The 17,498-nt window shown below is 41.3% G+C and overlaps 1 protein-coding gene across 2 annotated transcripts in view; it reads right to left on the bottom strand.

Moving 5' to 3' along the window:
- The window catches only part of LOC121573941 (endothelial cell-selective adhesion molecule-like), a 69,694-nt gene extending 54,736 nt beyond the window's left edge, over positions 1 to 14,958 (bottom strand). Inside the window, exon 1 of one of the 2 annotated variants that reach the window (XM_041886353.1) lies at positions 14,604 to 14,958. In XM_041886353.1, coding sequence (XP_041742287.1) covers positions 14,604 to 14,670 — 67 coding nt within the window. In that variant the 5' untranslated portion in view covers positions 14,671 to 14,958. The remainder of the gene's footprint in view (positions 1 to 14,603) is intronic. The other variant, XM_041886354.2, reaches the window with a different exon arrangement.
- Positions 14,959 to 17,498: the final 2,540 nt, after the last annotated feature.

Raw genomic sequence — 17,498 nt, 5'->3', positions numbered from 1 at the left:
AGTCTAATCCTCACAAACTCGGTCAAACAGGCAAATCTCCAGCTCAGTATCTCCCTGTATCTTCTGCATGCACACACACACCACACCACAGACAGAGTATAATGAAGACGTGGACACTCAGCGGGCCCTTCAGAAGCCATGATCAAGTTTAAGTCTCTATACATCTCCAGGGTCTGGGCTATCTAAACATGACAAACTAGTAGACTGGCACAAGAACAATCAGACACCATAACATGTGTGCCAACAACTAACTACATAACCGTACACCCAACTTTGAAGTCTTCAGGTAAAACAGTGGTAACGCTGTAGAACTCGAGTCCTCAGTGTTGAATTTGAAAATGTTTGTTGTTATTAACTGTGATGGGAGGTTATTCTTTTCTGTAACAAATTCAAAATAGCTGAGGTGGGTGATGTGGAGTTGGGGAGACACAGGAGAGTGATTAGGGAGGAGATTAAAAAGGAATGATATGAGAAAGCCAGTAGTGTCACCCGAGAGGACATGGGCAAAATTAGTAGACACACAAAATAATAAAATGGACGAAATTCCGAGTCACTGGCAGTGAAGGGTTTGCACAGGAATAGAAAATAGTTGGCGGAGGGTATGCAAAGAGCGTTAGAGGAATTGACTGATTAGGAGTTGGTCTCTGAACGTCAGTTGGAGGATTGCTGGGGGTTTGCCGTCATAATGTATTGCATTTCTATAGGGCCTTTTCATCATACGGATTTGTGAGACTGTATAGCGTGTGTGTGTTTGCTCAGTTCAGTATAACAGTCAAAACCAAATCATCTTCTGGTGTGGTCTCTCTCACCACTTGCTGCCAATCATCACAGTCAATCCTTTCTCACCTCAAAGTGAGTGCAATTCAGCAGCATTTCCCAAATGGAGGGTCAGAGCCTACTGATGGGTCACGACGAGTCTCCTGGGTAGAGGCCGAGAAGTTAATATGCTGCATCATGCTGTCATTGGTATATTTCAGGGCAAAGAGTTAGTGTGGAAAAGCCAAACAAGACCAAAACTGAATGGCCCACCCACCTAGCAAACTGTGCTTGATGCCAGTTTAATGGACATGACTCCCATGGATCGTAACGCCCTGGGAAATCAATGGCTGTAATGAACAGTCACTAATAAAGTTTTAAAACGTCAATGAACACTGAGGGAAAGCTTTCAACTGAGAGACAAAATGGCAATGATCACCAGTTAAGCACCATTTGTGGCTGTCTAAACCTACAGTCCCAGAGTATGGACACCCATTTAGCTACAGATCTTATGCATATTTTCAAATCACCAAGCTCAAGGTGGAGAGTTTCCCTCAAGAAAATGTATTATTTGTACAGAGATTGGTTAACATAGTAGCATTTACATATTCATTCCACCCCCCAATTTTTTTTTAAAGTCACGCTAAGCTAGACTGCCTCAAATCCAGACTTAATCCTGATAGATCCTGTTTAGCATTCAGTTTAAAAACATCTACCTCTTCAAAGACATCCAGAGAGATTATGGAAGCTCTCTGCCTGCGGTACGTTGCTGTGCCTTTGTACTGTAGATCCATACAGAAAAAGTGAGAAACCGTCACACGAGGGGAAATTTCTCAATCGCCAGCAGAAAGGGACAATCCAAAAGGCAGAGAAGGACATTGGGGAGTTGGAAACGTTCAAAGAGAAATAACATGTGGTATTAGCGTAAAGCAGTGTTTTCCAAACCTATCCTTGAGAATCCCCCGCTGTTCCACTTATTTGCACTATTCCATAACTAGCACACCTGATTCAACTGGTCAACTAATCACTAAGCCTTTGATTAGTTGAATCAGCTGTGCTAGTACTGGAATGGTTCAACTACTATAAGTGGAACATCTAGGGATATTCGAGGAGAGGTTTAGGAACCACTGTATAGCATAGTTTGCAATTCGTTTAAACATATTTATTTGACTGATATGCTTTTTATATTCCATTGTTCTTCTTTCACACACAGAATAGTGTGCTTACTTCACTTCAAACATATACAGCAAGGGACGCTACTGAAGCCAATCAATGCTGAAAGGGGCCATAGCAATGTTGACTATAAACAATTGGGGACAGCGATGGGAAAGTCAACCCCAGAGGCATATTTCTTCAAACCAATGCCTTTTAGTGGCCATTTAATGCTGGTGGGGTATTGTCTATTATCAGTGATGACAGAAAATACTTTTGGGCCAAAAAAAAGCCATCAAGCAATTCCTTTGGCAAGGGTCACAGAAATTGTACAATACCATTTTATTTTTGACAAATGAGAAACTGTTTTTGGGAACAACCAACCCACTCGAGTTTCTGAATTCGATTAGTGTTCCATGTTTTATCTCAAAGCTGTAGTCAGTCTTTATTTCTGCGAAAAAGTATGATTTAATTATGACAATTCTCAGATGACAAGGAGGGAGACTGACAGAAATTGTAAAATGGAGATATCTAGGGTGTCCACCCACTCTGCCCAGAGTGGGTGAAAACACACTTTGGTGAGGACATTTCACTTATTTTATAATACATTTTACCAGGACAAATATGATTCTTCATGTTATGAATTTTTCAGTGGGGTCTTTTTAATTCCAAAAAGTCGAATTTCATAACCTAATGCATCCGATAATAAGCACCGAGCTCTGTTGACAGAGTGGCGCAGCTTTCTCGCCAAAATGTTTTGAGGGTTTTACATTTTGGTCCTCTTCCAAGTTGTTTCTGCAGGTCGCTAATAGCTACAGTGGGGAAAAAAAGTATTTAGTCAGCCACCAATTGTGCAAGTTCTCCCACTTAAAAAGATGAGAGAGGCCTGTAATTTTCATCATAGGTACACATCAACTATGACAGACAAATTGAGAAAAAAATATGCAGAAAATCACATTGTAGGATTTTTTATGAATTTATTTGCAAATTATGGTGGAAAAATAAGTATTTGGTCACCTACAAACAAGCAAGATTTCTGGCTCTCACAGACCTGTAACTTATTCTTTAAGAGGCTCCTCTGTCCTCCACTCGTTACCTGTATTAAATGGCACCTGTTTGAACTTGTTATCAGTATAAAAGACACCTGTCCACAACCTCAAACAGTCACACTCCAAACTCCACTATGGCCAAGACCAAAGAGCTGTCAAAGGACACCAGAAACAAAATTGTAGACCTGCACCAGGCTGGGAAGACTGAATCTGCAATAGGTAAGCAGCTTGGTTTGAAGAAATCAACTGTGGGAGCAATTATTAGGAAATGGAAGACATACAAGACCACTGATAATCTCCCTCGATCTGGGGCTCCACGCAAGATCTCACCCCCGTGGGGTCAAAATGATCACAAGAACGGTGAGCAAAAATCCCAGAACCACACGGGGGGACCTAGTGAATGACCTGCAGAGAGCTGGGACCAAAGTAACAAAGCCTACCATCAGTAACACACTACGCCGCCAGGGACTCAAATCCTGTAGTGCCAGACGTGTCCCCCTGCTTAAGCCAGTACATGTCCAGGCCCGTCTGAAGTTTGCTAGAGTGCATTTGGATAATCCAGAAGAGGATTGGGAGAATGTCATATGGTCAGATGAAACCAAAATAGAACATTTTGGTAAAAACTCAACTCGTCGTGTTTGGAGGACAAAGAATGCTGAGTTGCATCCAAAGAACACCATACCTACTGTGAAGCATGGGGGTGGAAACATCATGCTTTGGGGCTGTTTTTCTGCAAAGGGACCAGGACGACTGATCCGTGTAAAGGAAAGAATGAATGGGGCCATGTATCGTGAGATTTTGAGTGAAAACCTCCTTCCATCAGCAAGGGCATTGAAAATTAAACGTGGCTGGGTCTTTCAGCATGACAATGATCCCAAACACACCGCCCGGGCAACGAAGGAGTGGCTTCGTAAGAAGCATTTCAAGGTCCGGGAGTGGCCTAACCAGTCTCCAGATCTCAACCCCATAGAAAATCTTTGGAGGGAGTTGAAAGTCCGTGTTGCCCAGCGACAGCCCCAAAACATCACTGCTCTAGAGGAGATCTGCATGGAGGAATGGGCTAAAATACCAGCAACAGTGTGTGAAAACCTTGTGAAGACTTACAGAAAACTTTTGACCGGTGTCATTGCCAACAAAGGGTATATAACAAAGTATTGAGAAACTTTTTTTATTGACCAAATACTTATTTTCCACCATAATTTGCAAATAAATTCATTAAAAATCCTACAATGTGATTTTCTGGATATTTTTTTCTCATTTTGTCTGTCATAGTTGACGTGTACCTATGATGAAAATTACAGGCTTCTCTCATCTTTTTAAGTGGGAGAACTTGCACAATTGGTGGCTGACTAAATACTTTTTTTCCCCACTGTAAATTAGCATGTCACGAGCTGAATTCAATCTAAAAAGCTTTGAAAATATTTTCTTTTTAAACTTGCCGTACGCTCAGTGTTCCATTGGCATTTCACAGAGATGCGCTTGTTTTTGTGAGAAGTCTTCGAAAAAGAACAGGAACTTCACATTAATATGAACAGCGTATACTAAAATATTAAAATGTTTCAAAATCGATATCTATCTTACCTCTATTATTGTTTTATGTCCTCTGAATTTGAGAAGAAAGATGATGAGTTCAATTAAAAGCCTGTCAGGTAGCCTTATTTCTCGCACAGCACCCAGCCTAGCTGACAGGATGCTATTTTCCCGATTTTCCACCACTTGTTTATTCATTTATTTTTATCTGGCCTCCATTGATTTAGTCGCCCCAATTTTGACCATCCTACAAGAGTATAAACTCCAATACGTTTTGAACGGATTATGATAGAGACATGAGGTTTGAAAATGGTTTTCTTTGAGGATTATCTACACAATTAACATTATTTTATGTATTGGTTGAAAGATGCATTTTTGATTGGACACTGTAAGACCTCCATACTCAACTGGGGGATCGCATCCGGACCCAGAACGGGGTCAATATGGACCGCAGGTCCCCCCAAAAAATTACAAATGTAAAAATATAAAACACACAAGACATGGAAGAATGCATAGAATTACAGGAAATTAGCTTTAAAACAGCAAAGGAAATCTCTGCCCCATGCAAAATGTGTAGAATTGCGGGAAATTTGCTTTAAAACTGCACATTTTCTCACCACCAACAAGAGGGGTGTGAACAGTTTGGGATCGCATGGGATGCGAGGTGGGGGTTTGTTACTACACCGATAAATTACATTAGCCATAGTACTTGAGTACCGCTGCCCTAAGATATCATCTTTCATACATTTCTGCATGAGGAGCACATTATAAATGTGTACAGCACACTGACACTGGGGGATGCCTTTCATAAACAACAATTACAGTCTGAAGTGGGAAAGCTGCACCTCCAAGCTATCATCAAAATAATGACATCATATGGCCCCAGAGCACTGTTGTGACCAAAAACACCCCCCTGGATGAAGTCCTATAATTACACAGCACCATGGGAAGGCTGAGAGAGGATGATTGGAGGGAAGGTAAGAGCAAATAAAAGGTTAAGGCCACCTAGTGAAGGCTCACCTACAGATCTATATAAATATATAAAACAAGTAGACATACAAACCAGACACACACGCGCAGTGTGTGCGTGTGCGTGTACACACACACACACACACACACACAATACGTGCTTTCCCCTCCTTTCCAGGCTTGCTTTCAGTGTAATGGAGGCCTCCTAGTTCTAACCTCCTGGTTGACCTGAGATGTGCTGATGAGACACTTGAGCTCCAGCCCTCTGGAGAGAGGAGGGAGAATGAGAGGAGGGAGAACGAGAGGAGGAAGAACGAGAGGCGGGAGAACGAGAGGAGGAAGAACGAGAGGAGGGAGGGGGGCAGCGGGGGGAGGCTAGGCTGACAAGTTGACCCGTCTCCCCTGGGGTAAAGCTCTGCTGGGCAGGTAGAGGCTTGAGTGGCATGGACCTGCGAGAAACTACTGGCTATGGAGGTGCTGGACTGAGGACTGACTGTGTGTGTGTGTGTGTGTGGGGGGGGGGTATACCGATGTGTGGGAGGTTGAGCGGCTGAGGGTGTATGATGGGAGCAGAGCACAGCGCCCGCGTTACCCAGTGCCTCTTGATCACTTGCTCCTCCCCTCACTAGGAAAATGCAACATCCACTCTGCCCTGAAGGGCTTCACTTAATGGATAATTATTTTATCCACAAGGCTGGCTGCTGCGTTGCTGCTACTGCATACACAATTACTCTGGGTGGAATCGGCGAAGTGTAATTATCAATTTGGTAAGAGTTCAGTAGTTTCGTTCTCTGGAAATCCCTCTGATCTATATAACAAACAGGTGGTGCAAAGGCTGGAATGTGTGTGTATGGACATTCACCAGGACTATTGCAATGCTATTCCTTCCTGCCTGTAAGGCTCTGGTGTAGCTAGCGGGTGCCTTCTAAGATGTCGGCAGCATGCTGCAGTAGGGGGAATTGGCTGATGGAGCATGGGCCTTGACTTGCCGTATGGGATTACAGTGGATTTCAGAGGACATTACACAGTCATTTTATAGCAGAGAGGGGAGACAGAATCAGTGGAGTTTTGCCCATAAGGGAAATCCAAGCATAAGAAGGCACACTTGTCCAATTGCAATGAATCAACTCAGACACCTAGCAATATCACCTGCTCCAACCAGAATGACAAATAGGTGAGCAGGGAGTTGAGATGAACACTGGAATCTTTCTTTCAATCATAAAAAACGTGTGTGTAAGGGGTGTTGGGTATTCAGCTTAGGCAGACCTACGCAGAGGTCAACATGACAATACGACTGACTTATTATGACACCAATTTAAAATGGCTTTCATCATAGTAAATGGGACACAATTGTTAAAAAGAGGTCTATCATAACAGAATGGTTAATCAATTACAAATATTCTAATTTATTGGATGCACACTACAGTATATAAACACTTTTCCAGTAGCTCAAAGCATAGTTACATAGTTTGGGGAGGAGAAATGTCAGACGCAACAATAGACTCCCCCTCGTAGCTGGAATCTAACAGACAGCAACAACATTTGTCAGTGTGTGTCATCTCAGTTGTTGACCTGTTAGCTCTTAGGCCACATCGTCATTGCTTACTGTAATGCCTCCCAAAAGGCAGAGAGATACGGGAGAGGATTGACATCAGCAGCCTGTCGGGGTGCGTGAGCTGAGAGAGGAGAGAGTCGCTATCAAAGCAGCTTGACAGCCTGTCATGTCACCCGATAAGCTTGAACGTTTGTAAATAGTCATTAGTAAGCAGATTGTCACTGACCGACTAGATTGTTTGAAATTATTCTGTGGGTTTGACACGCAATTTCACAAGAAATGTCATTCTTATAGGCTTGACATGTAATTTTATAAGACATTTCTTTGAAAATGTTATGATTTGGGACATCCCTTTCAAAACCAGTATAGCCTGTCTATAAATATCTTCTGGCATTGGTTTGGTGTCTCCTGAGGGACATACAATGCCATACTGAGGGACAAATACATTGAGAGAAATAAACATAGCAGGAGACTCAAAATAACTCTCGGCCCTCCATATGCAAACAATACACAATAAAAATGATCTCAGGACAGGTTCTTATAACACGCAGCAGTAATGAATCACTCACTTGTGGGGGAAATAATATGAGGACTAGTATACACAGCCCTCCTCTGCCCATCTGTAGAAATGGCTCAGGCCATTTCCAGAAAGGAAGACGGAGAGAAACAGAAACACACACAGAGCGCGAGAGCGAGATAATGTGTCTTTAAGGGAGTCCATTGGCCAGACACAGCGTGTTGGGACTTGGGAAAGTCACCCACTGCTTTTCTCATGACCCCTGGCCAGCTTGGAGTCTGCTGTTCCTCATGGGACAGTGCATGCGGGGAGTCATAGAGCAGGGGAGTCATAGAGCAGAGCAGCCTGGAGCAGAGCAGCAGGAAAGTGATGTCTGTCTGAGTCATTCGCCTGGGGGATGTCCTGTGTGGCAGAAGCCACTAGTTGTGCTGCGTTTCATTCCAAAAGGTTTCCCCCTCCCCCTCTGCCCACGTTCGCTCCCCTCGGTGGATCAGAGATCACTATAGGTAGGTCTAAACACAGTAGCTCTGCTTGGTTTCAAATTGCTTTTCCTATTCAGTTTTATCAGCAAATGATATGCGATTAAAGGCAGCCAAGGGCCGCTTTAACAAGGGGCGGAACTGCGAGGATGCTTGCTAACGTTATCTTAGCGCTAATGCTAGCTGCCCTCACATACCTGGCCACAACTGTGTGAGAGGCAAAGCACACAACAACAACTCGGGTTAACTAATTTTAATCTCCCCAGAGGTCCAAGGATGCATCACAGTGTGAGATCCATGGCCGGAGGCAATACACAGGATTACAACTGTCCACGGTTCTCTTGGGCTCCAGATTGGACAACCCTCATTTCACCTTGTCAGAACAAGTGACATGGGTTGGTGTTCTTTCTGTCAATACATCTGTAACAATAGTCCAGATAAATCCACAATCCCCTGTGACAAATCAAAAGCATACCAGTTGCTCGAGTCCCACACAAGGGACCAGCGACTTCAAATTGGGCCTGTAATCCAGGCTCTAAACACTGTTAGGCAAGCCTCCAGTCCATATTATTTTAAGAAATAAACAATTTGAGATAATGCACAGTTGTTATAACTTTGATAGATTGCATTCCAGTCAAATGTAAATGACTGGGGGGGACGGGAGGGATGAACTCAACGCACTGCAGCAAACACAGTAGAGGGAGGAAACAAACAACCGCGTCATACGATGAAGACACGCCAGGCAGAGTCGTGTTCATTAGGCACCAAAGGGAAGAAAATGGACTGAAACAGGGAGGGACTACCTAGACTTGTCCAATAAGAAACATTTATTTCGTTTTGCGTTGCGTGTCCTAATGATCACTACCCAGGCTTTAAGGCATGCCGTATTTTGATGAGGGACGGACACTTGGCTGCCCTCGAGCCAAAACAACACGCTGTGGACTGACATGTTGCTAAAATAAAGTCCTGAACCTTCCTCACTATTAAAAACGACACTGAATTCTAGAGAGTAGGTGAAGTGGGAATGATTACCCATTACACTCTTCCTCAGGCACGCCTTTCCTCTCCTGGAGCCCAGAAGGATCCATGAAGCCCATATGGGATGACCTTGCTAAATAAGTCAGTCCTTTGTAGAGCACACCTTGAAAAAAAATTAAGATATTATCTTCCCAGGGATGGTGTGTCTGGAATGGAAGTACAGAGATTGGCTCTCAGATAAGGTGGTCTCCATACACCATGGTTGTGAACAACCGGTTCGATAAGGGACATACGGGACCAGCAGCTTCACACAACCCAAAGCCTGTCCTCTGTTTCCCCCTAACTAATGGTCTGTGATCTCACACACAGAACACATACAACTTCATTGCTCATATGACGTAATTGTCTAGAAACAGAGGAGTGATAAACTATGCTGGCAGAACATTAATGAGTATAGTCATTATCTTTAGCTGGGTAATATTTGCATTTGCACTGTCAGTTTATGTTAGGACTGTATTGGTGTCATCATCTAGCGTGTTGTTTCTTCCATCTCATCTTAACTTGGTCTAACAAGTATAGCTTTTTGAATTTAAATCCTTTATTGTCCATTAAAACTGTTATAAATTAGAGAAAGTATAAGGTAATATTAAAATTGGGTCTAATTATTCAATAAGTATTTTTTCCATTAATTACCAGTCCAAATTATCAAGATAACCCTGAACCACCTCTTGCGATCCGACTGAAAGAGCAAAAAGCTTTCAACTGTAACAACACTTGTACAGCTTTCCTTTGAACCACCCCTACCCACTCCTGTAATTAGGAAAATCAAGTCCAGGCACATCAAGTACAGAGACTTTTTATATAAAAACACATTTCTTCAGTAATGAGATTCAGTAAAGTACTGGAAACAATACAAGGTCATTTTAAACAATTACAACACATAATTATGTACTCAACCAATAGAACTGAGACTAATGGCATTCAAATGAGCAAAACCAAAATGACTAGGCTCAGACTTGACTAGACAATCCTAATTGATTTAGGGATCTCAGGACAACGTAACTAACACCATGCAATACATGGTCCTATTAAACATCATTACTGTATGTTTTATAGCGCCTGACATGACAACATGTACTGTTGGCTGCTGTGTTGAGAGAACAAAGGGCATGGTAAAGTTTAAAATTAAACAAACTGTCATTTCCATGTAAAAGCACCCATGAGCACCAACATGAAGTTTATAGGATCATATCAAATTTGATAACAAATGAAAGCTAAGAGTCTATATTTTGGGGAAACGAAGTCATAGATACGTTTTTTTAAATAATAAATACACACACACACACACACACACACACACACACGCACACAACCATTCAAAAGTTTGGGGTCACTTAGAAATGTCCTTGTTTTCAAAAGAAAATACGTTTTTTTGTCCATTAAAATAACATCAAATTGATCAGAAATACAGCGTAGACATTGTTAATGGCTATTGTAGCTGGAAACGGCTGATTTTTTTTATGGAATATCTACATAGGCGTACAGAGGCCCATTATCAGAAATTAAAATATTAGAAAACCCTTTTGCAATTATGTTAGCACAGCTGAAAACTGTTGTGCTGATTAAAGAAGCAATAAAACTGGCCTTCTTGGGACTTGTTGAGTACCTGGAGCATCAGCAATTGTGGGTTCGAGTACAGGCTCAAAATGGCCAGAAACAAAGAACTTTCTTCTGAAACTCGTCAGCCTATTCTCTTCTGAGAAATGAAGGCTATTCCATGCGAGAAATTGCCAAGAAACTGAAGATCTCGTACAACGCTGTGTACTACTCCCTTCACAGAACAGCGCAAACTGGCTCTAACCAGACTAGAAAGAGGAGTGGGAGGCCCCGGTGCACAACTGAGCAAGAGGACAAACACATTAGTGTTTAGTTTTAGAAACAGACGCCTCACAGGTCCTCAACTGGCAGCTTCATTAAATAGTACCCGCAAAGCACCAGTCTCAACGTTAACAGTGAAGAGGCGACTCCGGGATGCTGACCTTCTAGGCAGAGTTGCAAAGAAAAGGTCATATCTCAGACTGGCCAATAAAAAGGATAGATTAAGATGGGCAAAAGAACACAGACAGTGGAAGATTGGAAAAAAGTGTTATGGACAGACGCATCGAAGTTTGAGGTGTTCGGATCACAAAGAAGAACATTTGTGAGACGCAGACCAAATGAAAAGATGCTGGAGGAGTGCTTGATGCCATCTGTCAAGCATGGTGGAGGCAATGTGATGGTCTGGGGGTGCTTTGGTGGCAGTAAAGTGGGAGATTTGTACAGGGTAAAAGGGATCTTGAAGAAGGAAGGCTATCACTCCATTTTGCAACACCATGCCATACCCTGTGGACGGCACTTGATTGGAGCCAATTTCCTCCAACAACAGGACAATGACCCAAAGCACAGCTCCAAACTATGCAATAACTATTTAGGGAAGAAGCAGTCAGCTGGTATTCTGTCTATAATGGAGTGGCCAGCACAGTCACCGGAGCTCATCCCTATTGAGCTGTTGTGGGAGCAGCTTAACCGTATGGTACGTAAGAAGTGCCCATCAAGCCAATCCAAATTGTGGGAGGTGCTTTAGGAAGCATGGGGTGAAATCTCTTCAGATTACCTCAACAAATTGACAACTAGAATGCCAAAGGTCTGCAAGGCTGTAATTGCTGCAAATGGAGGATTCTTTGACGAAAGCAAAGTTTGAAGGACACAATCATTATTTCTAACCTTGTCAATGACTACATTTCCTATGCATTTTGCTATATTTCCTATTCAAACTCATTTCATGTATGTTTTCAGGGAAAACAAGGACATTTCTATGTGACCCCATACTTTTGAATGGTAGTATATATTTACGATTTTCCATTATAAAAAATTGGAATAAGCAAAGGATTGGATTTCTGGTCACACAGATGGAAAATGGGTCTTAAGAAACATCTACTAGAAAAAGTCTTTAAACGGTATTAGAAATACACCAAAACGCAATAATGTTGAAGTAAAGGCCCCTGCCAACTAATATCAACATTTATATTTAGTTTATCAGAAATGATTTGCCTTCTGTAAGTTTAAGAAATATTGCCTAGTGTCTTGTCATTCTGTTACCAAAAACCCACATATCTTTAAGATATTTTCTAATTTCTCTCCCTCATGAGGGAGGATTATGAAAGTTCACAGAAGTAACAAGTAAAAGGTAGACCTACCAATTAGTTAGTTTTAACTGATAACAATTTAGTTTATGAATTAAGTGATTAAAAACACATCACTCTGTTACCAAAAATCTGTAACAGAATGACTGCAATTAAATTGGCCACAATGGGAAATCATAGCAGTCACAAACCACAGTTGCAGTAGAGCACAGTACAGTAGAGCACAGTACAGTAAAGTAGAGTAGAGTATAGTTTAGTGCAGCAGAGCACACGAGTAGAGTACAGTATAATGTAATATACTCTACTCTTCTTTACTGTACTCTACCATGCTGTACTGTGACGTCCAAACTTGTTAAACATAGACATTTATGATTGGTACAGATTTGGTCCGGTCTGGCCAACCAAATTTGGTTTTGTTTAGAGGCAGAGCTCATCAGAATAATAACAAGTGTGTAGAATAATACCCAAACATGCAAAGGAGGATATTACATGTTATACCTTTGTGTACCTATTCAGGATACATCCTCATGAAGTGAATGACATTCATATCCATAATTATGCATTTATAGATCTGTATAGTACAGATCAAGGACCCAATGATGTCATTCTGCTACTGTCATTCTGTTACTGGGTGTTGATCCACTTCACTTACTGCAGTTCAATAAACAAAATAGAATTTTTTCAAGCTCAATTTGTCATATCATAGCTCACAGCGCATTCTTTCTGCAGACATCTTTGAATCTTAATATTGAGAAAATATTTAACATAGTTTTTGGAAAACGTGCTCACATAAAAAAAACAGTGGGACATTTTGTAATTCTGTTACCAAACTTTGCATCTGAAATGTTCCTCAAGTAAATGTATTTTAGTAACATTTTCAGTGGCAACTGTTAAAAGTAGACTTCTGCATATAGGTGTATGGTTTGTTAAACTTTGCAATCCATGGTTTTTGCTTGGCATACATTTTAAATGTGAAAAGTGAATCTCAGCATCACTCTGTTATCGTGGAATTGCCCAAACCTAGATTCTAAAAGGTCCAACTGAGCAAGAAGCTGCGATGAAAAGAACAACAATGCTGGTTACTGGCTTGATGTCATATTAATGGCATTGGGTGCCACACACTTGCTGTGCAGCAGTGTGTTTACAATACTCATTAGTCTAATGTAGCCTACTTTAACTCCAGACTTCAGTTCTAAGACACTAGTTTTCCCAACTTCAACACACACAAAACGAATTACCAGGGATTCACTCCCCCGCCCCATTACCCAAATATTTGATTGAAAAGGCAACAAAACACAACCACGGGTTATCCTGTTTTCAAGAAGACAATTCATTTAATTTCATAACTAATTATTAAACAACACAGCCATGGGGATGAACGTATGCTGGGAGAATTAGCTTTCTTCCTGTTAGCAAGACGCTATTCTCAAATATTTCCTCCCATGCCTTGGCCCCTCCGTCTTAGGGGACACACCTGCTGTAGACTGTTGGTGAGTCAAACAGATAACTCATTTATAAGTCAGATGGGTTATTGTTCAGCTACCGAGCAGTATTTTCTGCACGTCGTACTCAAGATAAGAGAGTGTGAGGATAGATTGCACTAAACTTGTGTCAAGGAATGATTCCTTAGAATACTCATTATTATTTGAAATACTATTTGGCAATGCCACACCCTGATAAGGTGAAATAAGCTAGGATGAGATTGCCAGCATCAGCATGTGATTGTTTTGGAAACAAAACACTTAAAAAGGGCAGAGGATCCTAGGACAGATGATGTGGGAAAGAGATATGAAGTTCCCACTATATCCAGTGTATACTTTGGTTCTTACTGGAAAAAGAATGTCACTAGTTAAAATGTACAATGTCTGAAAATTCTTTGTCAAAATCTAAAACATAGAAACAAATGGCAGTGTTAGACTATTTCTACATGACATTGTCAATAAACACTTTATATAAAACATGATTAAATTGTAAGAGAAATGTCATTATGAACAACATACTTGATGTTAGAATGCTTGATAGTGTGATATGAAACAAGACTTTGCTAAACAGAGTTAGCCCACTGTTCAGGCAGTGTCTGTCCATTTTAGAATAAAGGGATTATTCCTCCCTGGTCAACATAATTATGTGTAACACACTTGTTTCAAATCCCATTGAAAACGAACAGGTGTTTCATGTTTAAATCCCCATGTCAAGTACGGGTAATGAATCGTCTACTACTCCACAACAAAATTTCACCGTCTTTTAGGTCAAGTTTTGTACTGTCATTCTGAGGCACCTAGAACATTGTTTTATGTTGTCGGTGTTGTCAGCTCGAAGAAAATGTTGGTTGGTTACAAACACCTTGCATCCACATATAGCCTATTAAACAATAAAACCATTACTTTTGAAATAAGAAATTGCGTTATTTCAAACTCAAAATGACTATTGTCTTACCTGTAAAAAACAAGAGAAATGTGAACGACAGCAAGGTGCGAAGTTTCCTCGAAGGATACATCTCCATAGTTCAGCATGCGCCTTCTGTTTGACCCACAGTCGCTGTTTCCAGTCTTAATGTATACAGTGTCTCCGTTATCTGTGTGCAATTTCGCCTCGGGCACTTCCTTGAACCGCCAGAGAAAAGACAAGGGGTATCGAGTGGGCAAAGTGACATTATCCTGAGTTAAATCATCTCGTTCTCAGCAGCAGTTAACGTGAGAGTGATAAAGCCTCGCGTTGGCATTTAGCGTTGCGCGCAAATAATTATTCCAGCAGCCAACTTTGGCAAGTATTTTCTTACAAAAATGTCTTCGTCGACTTTCCCGTTTATGCTTCGGTCGGCGTCAAAAACAGAGAAAGTTGTCATCTACACCTCAACAACCGACACCTGTGCACATTAGCAAGGTCCCTCTCGAAATCATGCACACCTACAGGTATAGTGGTTCTATTCCCAAATAAAGAAACAGTAAGTTAACTATTTCCAAAGAGAACCTTGGTACATTGATTACACATTATTTATAGTATATTGCACAAATAGGATACACATTATATATGTTATTAGCTGATAAAGTGTAGAAATAGGCTACTGTTGGAGGCTAGTGGAAAAGGCCTTATTCAGTTCATAGACACATGCATTATTTATTTAGCTAGAGAGCTATTACTGGACATTACTATCTAGACAGCATACACACCTGTTGTGTGTGCTGAGATCCAAATAAAGAACACAATGGGGGCTGGCTATGATACAGTATGATGACAGTCAACTCCTTTAAAAAAAATAGTGACTTTTTATAAATGACTACAATGTAACAAATCAGCTGATAAAGCTTTTCAGACAATGGCCATGGTTAGCTCATATGTTGATATACACATTGAGTCTAATGCATAAGTGTGCAATCTAGCCAATTCCAAAACGATCTAGTCTACCTCTTTTCTTTCCCTCTCTCGAAACTGCAGTTCATGTTCTATTGCTCCTTTAGATCTCTCGGCTGGCTAATGCAAAGAAACAAGCCTTGGTGGCTTGTCAAGAGAGCTTTGGCATCCCCAGCACATAGTAGGCAGCGTGGAAGTGGAGAATGTAGACAAGCCCAGCCCTTAGAGGTGAATACCTGACTCACTCTGCTTTCTCAGAGGCTGGCCGGTTGCCATGGAAATACTGGTGAGGCTAATGCAGCAATATTACTAAATTATTAGAGTCCAACAAGGCTCACTTCTGTGAATAAATCCAAGGCTACTGGGTCGCATCTATACGTATAAAGAGTTGGCAATGTTGCCAATGGATTACATTGGGACCTCCCCTGAATTGCTACATTCCGAGGGTGGGTGGTTGTGTCAAGGACCATGAGCACTGTCTGAAAAAAACCTGGATGTGTAGGCCCCTAGACAGAAAAGGCCTATATGTTGATACATTTTTATATTCACGTTCAGACTATTTTTGATGATGCTCATTTGCAACAATGCAATTGCCTCGAAGCCGATTTCTCTACATATAGGCTTACTAGAATATCTTGTAGTTAGTAGATGTGAAGCCCATGCAGGCTATAAAGCAGGGCTGGTCCTAGCCTTTTGGGGGCCATAAGCGAGATTTGGGGACCCCACGTAGTGTTTAAGTTAATTTCTGCAATTGAGAACGTGTTTTCAATTTTAAAACATATTTCATGCAATTCTACCCATTTTGCCATGGGGCAGAGAAAAATGTGCAGTTTTACAGCTAATTTCCTGAAATGTGACCCCTTTTACCATAGGATGGAGAGAAATGTTTGCCTTTTTAAAGCTAATTTCCTGCAATTCTACACATTTTGACATTACTTATGACATGTTAATATGATATCTGAGTGAGAGTGACTAACAAAATCAATGGGGGCCCCATGGAGGTGTACCCGGTCATTATTTGGCCATGATTACTGTAAGTTTAGATAGCTGGCTAGAATAATTTACCAATCCCCCCCAAAAAAATTGCTGACATGTCTAATTGAGTGACTGTCTGTAAAACTTGTCCAGCGATTTTTTTGTAGACATTTAGAAAGTGTGCATAGAAAATACATGCAACAATTGCCTGTTACGGTGCGATGCCATTTAACTATCTTGTGTCGATAAAACAGCTGGAAGTAATGACGTCAATTATTTTTTTTTAATAAGCAAAAACCTAGCGTCTAATAAAAATTACGTGGTTGAAGTGCTTCCATTACACATAAGGGCAAATTGCGCATGAATACATTTGCAACAGCCTGTATGCCCTCCCACCTATCTGTTTCATGTCTCAGGTAGCCCGTGAAAGCCAGCATACAGTGAGGGAAAAAAGTATTTGTCCCCTGCTGATTTTGTACGTTTGCCCACTGACAAAGAAATGATCAGTCTATAATTTTAATGGTAGGTTTATTTGAACAGTGAGAGACAGAATAACAACAAAAAAATTCAGAAAAACGCATGCCAAAAATGTTATAAATTGATTTGCATTTTAATGAGGGAAATAAGTATTTGACCCCCTCTCAATCAGAAAGATTTCTGGCTCCCAGGTGTCTTTTATACAGGTAATGAGCTGAGATTAGGAGCACACTCTTAAAGGGAGTGCTCCTAATCTCAGTTTGTTACCTGTATAAAAGACACCTGTCCACAGAAGCAATCAATCAATCAGATTCCAAACTCTCCACCATGGCCAAGACCAAAGAGCTCTCCAAGGATGTCAGGGACAAGATTGTAGACCTACACAAGGCTGGAATGGGCTACAAGACCATCGCCAAGCAGCTTGGAGAGAAGGTGACAACAGTTGGTGCGATTATTCGCAAATGGAAGAAACACAAAAGAACTGTCAATCTCCCTCAGCCTGGGGCTCCTTGCAAGATCTCCCCTTGT

This window comes from Coregonus clupeaformis, chromosome 9, assembly GCF_020615455.1.
Source record: "Coregonus clupeaformis isolate EN_2021a chromosome 9, ASM2061545v1, whole genome shotgun sequence".
Lineage (NCBI taxonomy): Eukaryota > Metazoa > Chordata > Actinopteri > Salmoniformes > Salmonidae > Coregonus > Coregonus clupeaformis.
The sequence above is the reverse complement of the archived record's forward strand: the minus strand, read 5'-3'. Positions and strand labels throughout refer to the sequence as shown.